This window comes from Dermochelys coriacea, chromosome 4, assembly GCF_009764565.3.
Source record: "Dermochelys coriacea isolate rDerCor1 chromosome 4, rDerCor1.pri.v4, whole genome shotgun sequence".
Classification (NCBI taxonomy): domain Eukaryota; kingdom Metazoa; phylum Chordata; order Testudines; family Dermochelyidae; genus Dermochelys; species Dermochelys coriacea.
Genome location: NC_050071.1, coordinates 52699919 through 52715376, shown reverse-complemented (window position 1 = coordinate 52715376; position 15458 = coordinate 52699919). Strand labels below are relative to the sequence as shown.

Here is a 15458-nt window from a genome sequence, read left to right as displayed (position 1 = left end):
AATGCAGTTGTATCGTAGAGATTGGCTGTAGACAATGGAATGTGGTGTGGTCTGGATGAAAGCTGGAGGCATGTAGGTAAGTATAGCGGTCAGTAGGTTTCCAGTATAGGGTGATGTTTAAGTGACCATCGCTTATTAGCACCATAGTGTCCAGGAAGTGGATCTCTTGTGTGGACTGGTCCAGGCTGAGGTTGATGGTGGGATGGAAATTGTTGAAATCATGGTGGAATTCCTCAAGGGCTTCTTTTCCATGGGTCCAGATGATGAAGATGTCATCAATGTAGCGCAAGTAAAGTAGGGGCATTAGGGGATGAGAGCTGAGGAAGCCTTGTTCTAAGTCAGCCATAAAAATGTTGGCATACTGTCGGGCCATGTGGGTACCCATCGCAGTGCCGCTGATTTGAAGGTATACACTGTCCCCAAATGTGAAATAGTTATGGGTAAGGACAAAGTTCAGCAACCAGGTTTGCCGTGACATTATCGGGGATACTGTTCCTGACGGCTTGTAGTCCATCTTTGTGTGGAAAGCTGTAAAGGTGTATTCTTCTCTCTTAGCTAGTTATAGAGGGATAAAAGAAAGAAACAAAATCACTGACTGCTGGTGTAAGGGCCTTCCCTTACTGTGACAGTCTGAAGCCCTGTGCTTAGGGTAAGGCCTTTGGCTAAGCAGCAGAGGCAGCCATAAACTGGGAATCTTCACATTCCAAAGTAATCACATTGAAATAAGTGCTATTGGCCTGTTAGGAATACAATCCTGTCCTGATTATGCCTATCGCCTCCAGAGAAAGGGAAGTGCCTAGAAGATGTAAAAAGAAACTTAATTTGATAGCATCCTGTCTGGCAAGAACTCACTTATCAATAGCTGGGATGTGAAATCCTCATTTCTTTGTTGTTCTAGCACTGTAGTCCCCATGTCCCTATTGTTTGTCTGTATAATCTCTGTCTGGTTCTTGGATTGTTTCTGTCTACTGTATAATTAATTTTGCTGGGTGTAAACTAATTAAGGTGGTGAGGATATAATTGGTTGGCTAATCATGTTGCAATATGTTAGGATTGGTTAGTTAAATTTTAGTAAAATGATTGGTTAAGGTATAGCTAAGCAGAACTCAAGTTTTACTATATAGTCAATCAGGAAATGGGGCGGGGGAAGAGAATGGGAACAGGGAATGGGGATGGGGGAATTGGAATCATGTTTTGCTAAGTAACGGGGAATAGGAACAGGGACACAGGTAAGGCTCTGTAGTGTCAGAGCTGGGAAGAGGGACACTAAGGAAGGAAATTGGAATCATGCTTGCTGGAAGTTCACCCCAACAAACATTGAATTGTTTGCACCTTTGGACTTCGGGTATTGTTGCTCTCTGTTCATGCGAGAAGGACCAGGGAAGTAAGTGGGTGAAGGAATAAGCCCCCTAACAACTGCACCTTATTGCTATTACCACTTGTCTACATTTACAGCCCCTCTCCTCGGAGGATCCCACAGCACTTGGCAATTGCTGTTTGAAAAAAATGTTTACTAACATCATGTACAACTAAACTATTTCACTTCAAAACATACCTGCCTTGTCAGTGTCAGGTATAGGCTACACTTGTAATACTGATTTGAGTGTTTGGAGAAAGGAACTCAAGTTAGTTCTTAAATTTCAACACCCTACACAGGTTTGGTGTTCATTCGTAGTACTGAAGTTTAATTTAAAGGAAATCAGCTACTTGTCATTGAAGCCAAGAATTTGAGATCCTTATAAAAATCCCTTTTTGAATCTTAAGAATATCCAGAATTATCCTAATTATCACAAAAATTGTATGGTTTTGTGGAAGGGATATTAAACCTTCTATTTCAGGGCTTAAGCCAATCTCTGTCAGATATTAAAATGAGAGTGTGTGTGTGTGTGTGTGATGTGATATAGATAGAGAGAGAGGGCAGATTATCCCACATCCATCTACTGCAAGGTTCTTGCACCTTCTTCTGAAGCATCTGGGGCTGGCCATTGTCAGAGACAGGATAGTGGACTAGATGGACTTTGGATCTGATCTACTATGGCAATTCCTATGTTCCTTCTAATCTCTTTATAGCAAGGCAGGTCAAACTACTTCTCAGTAATGCTTATATCAAACTAATTTTCAGAGGGTTCAAGTAAACGGATGTTTAAATGCCTGCAGCAGTATATGTGCATTACTTTCCCCCCATATTTGTTGAGCTTGCTAAAGTAAGTAGGTTTTAGTCATGCCCAGTACTTAAGATGATAAATATCCTTGGAAGAATGACCTTAGCATCTCCTCTGAAAGCTGTATTAGAGCAATACACCCTCACCAAAAACTTTATAAAACAGTAGTTTGGGACTATTCCAGAGCACTCAAAAAGTCAATTGTAGAGTTACTCAACGTTGCCAGTGCAAACTAGATCCCAGTTGAAAATGAGCTATGAAAAAAAGTTATGAGTCTTTTTTCTTTTCTACTCCCACAGAACAGCAAGAGAGACCGTTCTAAACAAGTTCAAACTGAAGCTATTTTTAAACCAGTCATGCAAGGGCGAGTTTCAATTCAGTGTTTAATTTTAATTCAGTACATTTAGATCACAATATTGTACCAAACTGTTTTTGATTTGTGTGGCTGGTGGCATGCAACCCCAGCAGAACCATCCTTGTTGGAATGGTAATTTTGCAGTGAAGTTGGCACTGGTTATAGTGGCCTTACAAGAAAACATCTCATCAAAGGAAGAGGTCTTAGCTTTATGTTTGAACCTTTTACTTATTAAACTTTAAATAGCGCTGTTAATTATATGTACAAGGTGCGAAGAAGCCATGGTACAGATATCTCAAGAACATGGATAGGACGGACAGGAGGGTAAATTCCAGAAAGAGTGGAAAAACTGTCACTTGATTATCCTATCTGCCCTAGTCATACACATTTATGTAGCAAGCAGAAAAAAAAAATGAAGGGAGGAGGGAAAGAGATAAACAGGTTAAACGTTCTATGTTTCTTTACAATTGGTAGTATTAGTCTATTTTGGGATCACTGCTTGGAGCTGCTCCCTGCTGAAGGATGTAGTACTGTAAGAACTGATGGAAGATGAAACTTTACGTATTTCCTCTGTGGTGGAAAATACCCTTTTTATTCAGGATGCCACCACAGACTCTGTTGCATGGGCTCTGATTTTCTCTCAAATTGATTTATCAGTGGTGTAATAGAACTCAATATTGCAGAGCTTGATGCACCTAGCTATGCATTACTTGGATGCTTTCAAAGGCAGGCATTTAAGGCAGAAGAAAACGAAGATGGACTCCTGAATTGATTGTTTCTACTAAGATTTTTTCCCGCTCTTCTCTTGTGCTTTCTTTTTGGGTACTGGAACTTCAGGCAAAATGAGGAAGGGAAAGCACAGAGAACCCATTCTGCCATTTGTGTTCCCAATGAAATCTGGTCTGCATCTCCCATGGAAAGTCTCACCCTTTGCATTTTGGGCTAGTTCCCTAAATACCATCTTGGTTCAGGGACCACTTTATCTGCTGACAATTTTGTCATCTTTTGTAGCAAGTCTCCTCTTTATGTGGATTACCCTGAGGCACATTAGGTGATCTTCTGTCAGGGAAAGAGCCTGATTGGCTTTGACATTTAGATTTCAGCTTCTTATATCATGTATGCTGTGATTGTGATATTGTGTGACTGATCCAGGAAGTGCTCCTTCCTCAGGTGGTATCAGACATCTCAAAGAGCCAACCCAACTGCTGCCATCTCTAGGAAGCTGAGGCTCTGAAGTCCTCCTGACCTTGATCATGTTCTGTGTATTTTGATGCCCCTCGTGTGCTCCTCTCCTTGGAAGACTGGTGTCAATGGCGAGTATTTTGTGGTTCAGAATAGGAAGGCAGGCTCCTACCATCAGTGGGGGCTTTGTTACCACCAGCTGAAGGAATGAATTATTCTGGAAGATAGTTTCACATTCCTCTGCATTTCTTGCTGGAAATGGTTCCATCAGTTCTCAATACATTCCTGCCCACGGATGCAGGATGCTCCATACATGAAACAAGAACATATAGAAGCTAAGGTAAAGATGGATGGATGACACACTTGTTCCATGATACTTCAAAGATCAGTGCTGGGATCTTAAAAGCTTTGTTCATATAGGGAAAATTACTTTAGCTTATCTAGCCTTATAGGTGCACAGTCCTCCCAGAGCAGATCAAAGAACTCTTTACCATGAACCACTGTACCTGAAAGATTGATCGGGGTGAAGCTTTGAACAGAGATGGGTGTGTGTGTGTGTGCGTGCACAGAGATCCAAACAAGCCTTATCGATTGAGTCACTTGACAGAGTGAAGGTGATGGAGCATCTCTTGGTTTTCCCTGTTTTGCCTGATCCATCATGATGAGGAGAGAACAAATACAGAGAATGAGTTTAGAGGGTGGTCCCATTCACACAGCAGAGCCCCAGGACAGAGAGGAGGGATGGGGGGGAAGATTTTGCTCCCTGCTGACTCACAACTAACTATAAACAGGCAGGAGCACAGAACTGCCTGCCTACAGTACCAGAGGCAGAGAAAGTGGCATGATGGTTGAAGCAGCATGGCCAAAACTCAGACCCTTATGGACAAGGCTGAATTGCCTTCAGTATTTGCAGAGGAGGTGTAGTCCAAATGTCTTGGGACTGAAGGAGGGATCAGGATCTATACATCAGCACCAGTCACAGAGTCAGTTAAAAAGTTTCCAAGGTATTTGAGTTCCTGAAAACCTGGCAGATTAACACACATATATGGCAATGCAACTTACATTTCACTACATTTACATGAACTAGACCATTTTGCATACACAAGGATAAGTCTGTATCCATGAAAAGCATGCTTATAAGTGGTGCTGAATACATTACATGGAAAAAAATCAATAGTAAAAATTGCCCTTCCTATTTTAAAAGGGTTAGAGAAACAAGTAGCCCCCCTAAAGGCCATAATTATAAAAAGTGTCAATCATTAAATTCCACAATATGAAAAAAGATACAATTTATACTTTCACTTAATTATGATATTCTGTAATTGAAATATTGCAAAGAAGGCACTGACTTTTTAGCCTACGGTCAATTTTTTCATTGCTTTATGGTCCATAAAAGCATTGGGCACTTCTCCCATCTATACCATTAATGCAGGTGGCTTCAACTTTATTTTGCAAGTGATGAATTGCAGTCCACAATAGCTGTCAGCATAACCTTTGTTGTTGGGATTCTGAAGCCAAGTAGTAATGTATTTTGTATTACTGGATTTCCCTGATACAAAGCACTAATATAATGCATTAGCACTTAATATACAATCAAAGTCCACCCATCAGCAGTGACACATTAACAGTGGAACCGAACAGCATATTAAATCAACTCTGAACTGCACCTCTCTCTTCATTCAGTAATTTACAAAGTCCAACACAGACTGGTTAAAATATTCACACAACTGTTTTTCAAAACATTTTATTGCATTATATTTGGTACCTTATGTTTGACAAAGGAAATTACATCTATAACTGCAGGAATAAGAATCTGGTCTGTTATTTGAAAAAAAAAAAAAATCTTGGGCCCCTTAAAAGTTACAAAGTCTTGTGTTTGCCTGAAACAACTGAGCAAGAAATATATTCTTAGAAATGTAGGGCTTCAAGTATTACAAACCTGTGACACTGTGGAAAAGTTCCAGAGGTATCTAAACTGCAGCACTTGTTTTTCTCTGCATAATGTGAACAAGGCCTGCTGAGGTTTTAAACTATTAGTCTCTTGATCAGTCATAAAATGGTAGTCAGGAGTTCCGCTCTTTGTAACTTCAAGCCATAGTATGTTCTCAATTTGTTTTCACTCTCTGTGAAAAATGCACAGTATCTTTCTAATTAGTTGGTGCCACATCACAGTGCATAATTTCATTTGGTTCTTGCATTACAGTTTTAACAAGTTTGGCCAAACTATGCTGTGAGGTTCATCTCAAGAACAGCAGTGTTCTTTCTTTTCAAGTTTAATTAAAATGAAGAGATTGTTTTAACTGGTTTCTTCAGTTAAAAACTGTGGTGCAAGAACACCAAACTAATCGTGCACAGTGAACTTCGGAGACACGACAAGCTTACTGAACACCCTATGTTTCTTAATTCTGGCTGGTATCTATATGTCCCAGCCTCTACAACATCACATGTATGCTGTAGGTTTCTCTGTAAATAGTGATTCACAATGAATACTTCCTATGAATAGAATCATCTCTGTATCAAAATCGGTCAGATGCTAAAGCCCCAACAACTCTTTGTGCTCAGTGAAAGAATCCAGTGCTAAAACAGCATTTTTGCTGTCTGAGATAATAGTAATCTCACAAGACAAATTTAAAGTAATATTTCTGCCACACACCTGCTCTGATGGTTATGAGCCTCCAGATTTCATATAAATTAGTTTAAAAACATGGGGTAGGTAGGTAAGGAGAAGGGTTTTTTTTTTCTTCAATTTTAGCAGCTTTTAATTTTTCTTAAGAAACTGAACAACCTATATCCAGTAATATGTTAGATATTTTATATATATACTTTGTCAGCAGGATAAAAAAAGTAAAACTATTTGAAGGCAACATTTTTACTCCTTCCTTTCACTGTGTAAGTTAGAACAATTCAGCAGGTGCGTGACAAAAATATTATACACCAGATATGGACCAATGTTATTCCATTCTTTCTTTTCTTTCTTTTTTTTTTTTTTTTTTTTAAACAAAGTTGTTCATATTTCATTGGCCAGTTCTTCAGTTTCTGCAGAACTATCTCCATTAACTGTGATCTTCATATCCTCTTCATATCCAGGGGGCATGAAAGCCAAAGCATAAGGGAAAAGCTTATGACAATTCGCTCTGTAAGTTTCAGCAGCTTCTTTACAGTCTCCCAGGCTACCATCACTGAAAGCTTCTAATACCTCCATACAAGTCTAATTAAAACAAAAGAACAAAGTGTTAAAACTTCTTATAAATATTCATCTGTGACACTCATTAAAAGATACAATACTTCTGAATATATAGTTATTTTCTAGCTTCTGCCCTACTCTCAAATGTGTATTTTTTTAAATAAATACATATACAGAACATTATGCATATTTGAGAAAGTTGTACGAACATTTATAGACTTAGTTTAAGGGCATAGCTGCAAAAGCCTTCTTATAGCATATTGTAAAAATACTAAATTTACTCTCTAAAGTGAAAGCATCAAGTAAAGTGAAGTTTCTAGCCCTACTAGTTACAGAGAGTCTTTTAAACACAAATAATTGTCACTTCACTTTGTTGACTTTGCTGAGAAAAAAAACTGGAAGAGTATCAAAGGGTCAATACAACACAATTCCAGAGGTCAGCAATTCCAGTGATAAAGCATTTGATTTAAATTTTGTTTCTAGCTTTACCTACACAATGATTCTAGATGAAATCGGAAGTATTTTTTCCTAAATATTTGGACTGTACAATTATGTGACTGTGTCTAGGATTCACTAGGGTTTATAAAACAAAGGAGAAAATACTTATCAGTAGTTATTTTTCCATGTATAGGTGTTTTGCATTGCAAGAGATCCGTATTCCTGCAATAACACTCCTCATATATAACTAGTGGGACCTCATTGCTCAAAATCCTCAGCCAATCAGTTCCCGAAGGGACCAGTGCAGTGAAGCTCTACATAAGCCACAGTGCTTCCAAGTATTAGCTCCTAAGTAAAAGGTGTGATTCTTAAAAAACTGTTACAGAATCCCCAACTCTAAGGCAAAAAGAGGTCAAGTTACAGGCAGAAAAATACTATTCAAAAATTACAGGGAAGTATATTTGCTTTTTATCAAATGTAATTGATTGCAATTGTAATCTATTGCAAATGCCTTGCAATAGATCCAAATCCCTGGAGACTCAAAGAGTTACAAGAATAATGTGAGCATAAGCTTTCATGAGCTACAGCTCACTTCATCGGATGCATAAGGGAAAAGCATAAGGGATGCATCCAATGAAGTGAGCTATAGCTCACGAAAGCTTATGCTCAAATAAATTTGTTAGTCTCTAAGGTGCCACAAGTACTCCTCTTCTTTTTGCGAATACAGACTAACATGGCTGCTACTCTGAAAAGAATAATGTGCCTTTTGTTAAAAAAAGGGTATAGAACTCTGCATTAAATTGGGTCTGCAAGCAGAAGAGTTTGGAAAGAATACTTGAAGACACCTTGGTAACCACACAGGGAAAAGATACTAGACCAGAAGAGACTTAGGCTATGGAGCTGTTTAATTGTGGTCGAGACCTTTGGGCTTGGGCTGGAGCCTGGGCTCTGGGACCCCACATGGGGGGAAGGTCCCAGAGCCCGGGCTCCAGCTCAATGGTCTACAAAGCAATTAAACAGTTCTTGAACTGATCCATTCTTTCTGCAGACTGCAGTCACTGCAAAGAATAAAGATCTTCAAGTAAGTTCAAGATTACACAAAGTAGCTCAAAATCCAATTTCTATTTACTGCTAATTATTGGAACTGTCAGGCTAAAGGTATTTAAGATGTGTGACTGCCTGATAATTAGTGGTTCTTGGATGATGAGAATGCTATAATTAATCCTACCCTTCGAGTGGCTATTCAATGTTTTCTTAGTCTGTTTTTAATGCAAGCAATCATTAAGTTACTAAAATTCAGAGTCAGACTTCCTTTCATTGGTTAAGAAAATAGTACCACAATGCTGGAGCTAGCAGCCCTGTAAAGTGTGTTCTCAAAGTATCATTGAAAAACATTTTCTATTTTAGGACTATTATACTGAAAAAATCCAACTCCACGGCTAGTCTACTATACTGGGAAGAAGAAACTGGTAACATGTGATGCTGATAAATAGTTTATTTTTAGTTTAACATGAAACAGCACTAAGTTCTATAGTAAGTATATGAATTCTGCTGAAGAAAACCTGAGTTTTTTCTTCCAAGAATGTGAAGAGAGAGACAGGTCTGCTACAACAACTGATGGACAGTGATCTCGGTAGTAAGAAAGGAACTGGACAGCCGGCAGTACAAGAGACACCTGGGTTCTGCAGCTGGGGTTATATACAATGCTAGAGCCTAATGGCTCAGCTTTTTGAGCTATGGGCATTCCAGTCAAGCACTAGGAGCGAGATCCAAGGAGTATACTGAAAAGGATCAGCCTTTGAAGAACCTCATTTTCTAGTAAGTTCAGGGGTGCTGGAAACATTTTATATAAACATAGGAACAACACTTCTGGTACCAATTATCTAGAAGAGGCAAACTCTCAAGGTCCAAAAAAAATCTCCCCACTTTACCTGAAGATTCCTGTATTCCTAAGTCTCTCAAGCCTGAGTCAGCTGACATGGGCCAGCCGTTGGTGTTTAATGGCAGTGTAGACATACCCTTTGAATCTATCACTATAAGGCAGGTTTTCCTAATCCTTTAATCATTCTCGTGCCTCTTATCTGAACCCTCTCCAATGTATCAACATCTTTGAACTGTGGGCACCAGAACTGGACACAGTATTCCAGCTGCAATCACACCAATATCAAGTACAGAGGTGAAATAACCTCTCTACTCCTACTTAAGAATTCCCTGCTGCAGCACTCCCCCGCATCTCTAGTTCCAACACACCTATGTTTAAGTGTCAAGTGTCTAGTAAGTGTCATTGGCATTGAAGGAGGGAGGAGAAAGAGGAAATGCAGAAGAGTTTTGTATATTAATCCAGACAGCTTTGATCTGTCCATTCTGATTTGTTCAAAATAGCTGCAATTATAATGACCTTCATCTGAGGTCCCAATACTAGATTTTCAGTCATCAGATACACGGTGTCCTAATTCCTAAGTCTGTGGCAAAAGCAGGTAAGATGGGAAAGAAGCTATTTTAACAGTTTTTATGACTGACAAAAACATCCTAAAACTAGGATTTCTGCCCATCTGCATAATACCATTAAATGTACAGATTATGAATGTACCAACTGTCTAATACAATCTAAAACTTCCCAAACAACCAAAACAATATTGCTTACAGAACCAAAAAGTTGAAGGGGGCTAATACAGCAGGGAAACAAAACATAGGAACAACATTCCTGGTTCCAATTATCTAGAAGAGGCAAACTCTCAAGGTCCAAAAAAATAAAAACAATCTCCCCACTTTACCTGAAGATTCCTGTTGGTAAGGGATTCATCGAGGGATGTTGCCAGTTCTACTGCTCTTTTCTGACTGGAAGGATCCAAATAGTACACCATTTTGGCAGCTACAAGAGAAAAATAAATTTTCTCCAGCATAATATCAAGTCAAACGAGTCTGTATTACACAATATAAAGACTGCACAGCTCTGAAAAAAATAGGATACTGAGTTCTAGGTCAAAGTTCAAAACTGGCCCAAAGGGATTACCTTTGGGAGTCTTATGTTCAATGTTCTCCATATTAGAGTAAATAGATGGGTGCTCTATGTCTATTTTTTAATGAATAAGAGAGTCTACATAAAAAAAATTAAGATTGGCACACTTGGTGGTGGTTTCAAAATACAGAATAGGCATGGAGAATGTAATAACCTCTAAATGCTAGTGGTGGCCCCTCTAGATCAAAGCTGAGACACAATGTCAGGGCTGTGTTAGGAACCTTGCATCACCACAGCCCAGGCTGTAATGCAGTAGCCACTATAATACGTAATCATCATTGGGAAAGGGTGCTTCTTGGGAAAGGGTGCTATGGTAAACTATGACGTGAAAAATGAGGACACCTAATCACTGGATGACAAACTATTAGGCTGAAGAAAACATGGGAGATTAAGAGGGAAGGTTCTACCATCAGTGCTGCAACTAGGGTTGGTGAGGGTGCTGCCCCACCATCTGGCTTCAAATAGTAATAACAACCCAAATACATGGTTTCCGCCTTCAGCACCCCCACTATAAAAATTGTTCCAGCACCACTGGGTTCTACTTGTGAGGTCAAGGGAACAATGCCCTGATGAGAAGGCCAATCCTTTATGCAACTCTGCAGAAAAAGTGGAGGTTTGTATGCTTCAAATTACTGTCTGCACCTTGGAGATGTTTCACCAGCACTGAACATTTTAACACATTTTAGGAAACCTGCATTAATATAATACTATGGTTGACATTTCAGACATACATGAAGAAAATCAAATTTGGCTTCCCACAGCTATTACAAATCAGCCACTTGCCTACATGTAGCATTTCTATCGTCATGTATAATGTTAATTTTAATGCTTTAATATAATATTTAAAAACTACATTAAAAGAATGTTTCAGTTCAGAAGTCAAACACTTCAAGTTTCAAACTGACAGAATCCACGCTACCCATGCAACCTTCGTTTGGCCTCTTGTGCATATACAGGATAGCCTTTTATCATGATTATATTACATTTTCCTCAGGACCCTTGCTTCATACAGTAAATAAGTAGTTATAGTGTATTTTAATTTATCCTCCTCATTAAACAAGGGATCGGCCACACACTGACTGTAAACCATCTAAATCCTGCACTGAATAAAAAAATTATTATTAATTTCCTGGTGAGTGTGTATCATGAGCACTGTTCCCTCTAAGCTGTGCATATATGCGCGCGCACACACAGATCCTAAATCCCACGCACATGGTGAAACACTGCACGCACAAAAATTTGCACAGAAGGACAATTTGCACAGAAGCAATTTTTTACGCACATGACCCGTCAAAAATTAGAGGGAACATTGATCCTGAGTTCACCATAGTATCTGAGTACTTTACGAAAAATTAATTTATCTTTCCAGCACCCCAGTGAGATTAGGTGGCATTCATACAACTGGGGAACTGAGGCACAAAGAGATCAAGAGCAAAACTGTTGTAATTAAAAACAAAAACAAAACACCTCTTAAAAATAGAAAATCTATCACTTGGAATCACACTGATCCTCAGCTTGGGTCATCAGAAAGATTGAGACTGTTAGACACACAGCATAGACATCCACCTCTTCAGCTAATGGTGGAACTGGTAGCAGGATAGTAGACTGTTATTGTCTACATGGAACAGCCACTAAAGGGGATGAGACACTTTGCCAGTGAGTTTTGCAGCTATTTGCTGACAGCAGAAGAATATACAGACTCAGGACACCTAACTGCAATTTCAGGTAAAGGAAGAGAGTATTCTCTAGTGACTACAAACCATTCTACAGGTTTCTGCCCTACTAGAACCAACCAATTCAGACAATGATTGAGTACAAACTGAAGCAGAAGTTCTTCCGTGACACATCAGCACTTATGTTAAGCCAGTAGAGATGGCAGCTGCCTGAATGTTTAAGTGCAGCATATTTAGACTACTGGACCCACTATTTATTATCTATTTTGATCAAACACCATTTGTTGCCAATACCATTTGCAGTTATAATCTCGGATTTGCACCAAATTTAATCCAACAATTTCAGAAACATAAAACCAGCATTGAAGGATCACATTGATTTTAAAATCAATTAATTATTGCTAGAATTAGAAAGAAAGCTTGCTGGAAAAATGTTTCACAATATTAAGTTTTTCCATTTTATGGAAACTTCCCATCACCAGGATATTTTAAACTTAATGAATCAATAAAATACAATTATTTTGTAAAAAGTGTCATTCAGATAAACCGTATCCCAAAACATTTTACAGAGTTAAACAACAGTTAGTGTTAAAAGATCTTTCATGACACTTCACTTACACTAGAAATGTCTATGGGCCAGAGATGATGCAAAGATTTTTTTACACAGTGCAGCCAAGAATTGAGGCATAGAGGGAGAGAATATTAAGATATATAGGCAAGGAGAAAAAGTTGTTTTCAACTGAGAATTTAAATGGATACAAGAAAGCCATTCCAGATGGAAAGAGCAGCCTATCACACCAACAGCGTGGGAACAGAGAGAGGCCATGAGCATACATGAGCATGAGCATAGGAAGTGGGAAAGAGGAAGAAAAAGAGAAGGGTCCTTGAGGTAAATCCACAAAAACAGGACACAATTTAGAAATAACAAAAACAAAGTACCTGATAACCTATGTGGTAGTGAGTCATAGTTCTTTTTAAGGAAAGCTTCATTGAAGTTCTTTGGATTAGTTGCCCCAAAAAGCCGATTCATTTCTTGATTTAACACTGTTCTAACTGTATCAGGTAGATCTTTACTTTCAGATACTATTGGGTAAAAAGGAAAAAAAAAATCTAACACAAATATGGATACTTTCTACCATTAATCATAGCAAAATATAATCGACTTGCAAAATATCACCCACCATTTTTATATCAGTGTAATTGAAAGAAATCAGCATCAACTGAAAATTCATTAAGATGAAGGTCGGTCAATAACCAAGAAGTTCTATTTTTTCCTCTTTATACTGTATCACTAACAAGCCTTTACAGACGAAGCATTGCAAACTGTGTTTTTACAGATTATATTGAGAGTAAAGGTCACCTCATTATAGAGATGCCAAATACTCTAACAATTGCTGGTTCCCAGAAATTGACAAAAATAATAGTGATTTACTCTACAATAACTGTGCTTTGAGATGTTGTAGGCAGTGTGGATCCTACTGTACAGTGTGCATACATCTCTTGCACCCAAGACTAGAAATTTGAGTAGTAGTGTCTGTCAAGGGTGCACATGTCATACAAACGCATAAAGGGTGGGGCAGCTATGAGCCTCCCTCAGTTCCCTTGCAATTCGAAGCCAGTGTCTAACACCGAAAAGCAGGGATTGAGGGCAGGTTATGAGATCTACACTGACTACAACATCTCAAAGAACCACAGTTACTGTTGGGTAAGTATCATTCTCTCCTTCTTTGAGCATGATACAGAATGGAAATGCATTGCACAATCCACTTGGAGATTCTTTGTGATGAGATGGCTTGGCTTTTGGATAGACCAGAAAGGGCAACAAAGAGGCAGGGAGACAGCTAAAATGGATCAGGTCCTATTAAGGTAATACTGAAAATGCTCTGGGTGTCCAGTGTGTGTAGTTTCTTCTCTCCTATTGTGTGTGATTTCAGGAAGAACCCTGGCAAGGTTAGGTAAAAATCTGAGACTACCTTAAGGATGAACTTGGGGTGCAGTCTTAGCACCGCTTAGACTCTATGGAAGGATGTGCAAGCGGATACTGCTGCTAGCTCAACCTTGAGAACACCAAGCACTTGTTTCAAGAGCAGCATATAATCTAGTATCTTTGGTATTGGTGCCTCAATTGGGTCTAAGTTGTTTTGGGCTGACCATATGGAAAAATCTTTTCTACTCTGAGAGTAAGTCTTCCTGATGGAGGACCTTCTACTTTTATGAGAATTAATGAAACTTGAAGGGAGCAACCTATTAGTACTGCTCAACCAGCCAACATCCAAGTTGTCAGGTGCAATGACTGGGGATCTGCATGGTAGATGAAAAGGATGCTCACTTTGTGTGGTAACTGTGGTTCTTTGAGAAGTGGGTCCTTACGGGTGCTCCACTTCAGGTGTGCATGCACCTCTTGAGCTTTTGATTGGAAATTTTCCGTTGGCAGTATCTGTTCTGCCCGTGTGCACGCTCTACACAACATTGTCCTGTGCACTGAGGGTATACAGAGCTGTGAGTGCGAATCACCCTCGGTTCCTTCTCTATTTGAATGTTCAACAAGGAAATCTGAAGCAGAGGGGAAGGGGGTGAGTAGTGGAGCACCCATAGGGACACACATCCCAAAGAACCACAGTTACTGCCCAAGGTCAGTAACTACTACTTCTTCAAGTAGGGTTTCGATGGGTGCTCCACTTCAGGTGACTCCCAAGCAGTATCCCCACAGGGAGAAGGGAGCTTCGGAATGGAGTCCAAGACTAAAGACAGTACAGCAATACAAAGAACTGCATCAGATCTGACAGCGTGGACTACGGAACACTGTTTAGAAAAAGTATGCAATGAGGGTCATGTAGCAGCTCTGCATATCTCAGACACTGGAATGCTCTTGAATAAAGTTGGGGAAGTTGACTGTGATCAGGTGGAGTGTGGTATTATCGCTTGGGGAGATAGAGCACCAGCTGCAATGATACACCCAGAGATCCACCTAAAAGCCTCTGTCTAGAGATCGGGGCGATGGAGACAGTCTAGGTGATTTCCAAAATTGCTTGGTCCCATCTAGATAAAAGGCCAACGCCTGTATAATATCCAAAATATGAAAGGAGGTCTCACACTGAGATCATGTTGATTAGGGAAAAATACTGATAGATGAATGGCCTGGTTAAGATGAAAATCAGACAGCACGTTAGGTAAGAACTTAGGGTACAGCTGTAAAAAGATCTTATCCTTGAAAAATACCATAAATGGGAGGTCTGTGAACAATGTCCCAATTTCCCCAACCTTGCAGGCTGATGTGATAGCTTCTGGACAAGCCATATTCATAGATAAGTGAAGCAAGGAGCAGGATGCCGTAAGTTCACACAGAGGTCCCATGAGGTAGCTACATACAAAGTTGAGATCCCAAGAAAGAGTAGGATCCTTAACCAGGGGGGTAAAGGTTCCCTAAACCCTTAATAAATCTTGA

At 39.4% G+C, this 15458-nt stretch overlaps 1 protein-coding gene across 2 annotated transcripts in view; it reads right to left on the bottom strand.

The window, feature by feature from the left end:
* Nucleotides 1-5427: 5427 nt before the first annotated feature.
* Nucleotides 5428-15458, bottom strand: part of NAA15 (N-alpha-acetyltransferase 15, NatA auxiliary subunit) — a 64095-nt gene continuing 54064 nt past the window's right edge. The window contains exons 18-20 of one of the 2 annotated variants that reach the window (XM_038399136.2): nt 12953-13096; nt 10096-10193; nt 5428-6907 (exon numbers count right to left, since the gene is read on the bottom strand). In XM_038399136.2, coding sequence (XP_038255064.1) covers nt 6707-6907; nt 10096-10193; nt 12953-13096 — 443 coding nt within the window. In that variant the 3' untranslated portion in view covers nt 5428-6706. The remainder of the gene's footprint in view (nt 6908-10095; nt 10194-12952; nt 13097-15458) is intronic. The other variant, XM_043512736.1, reaches the window with a different exon arrangement.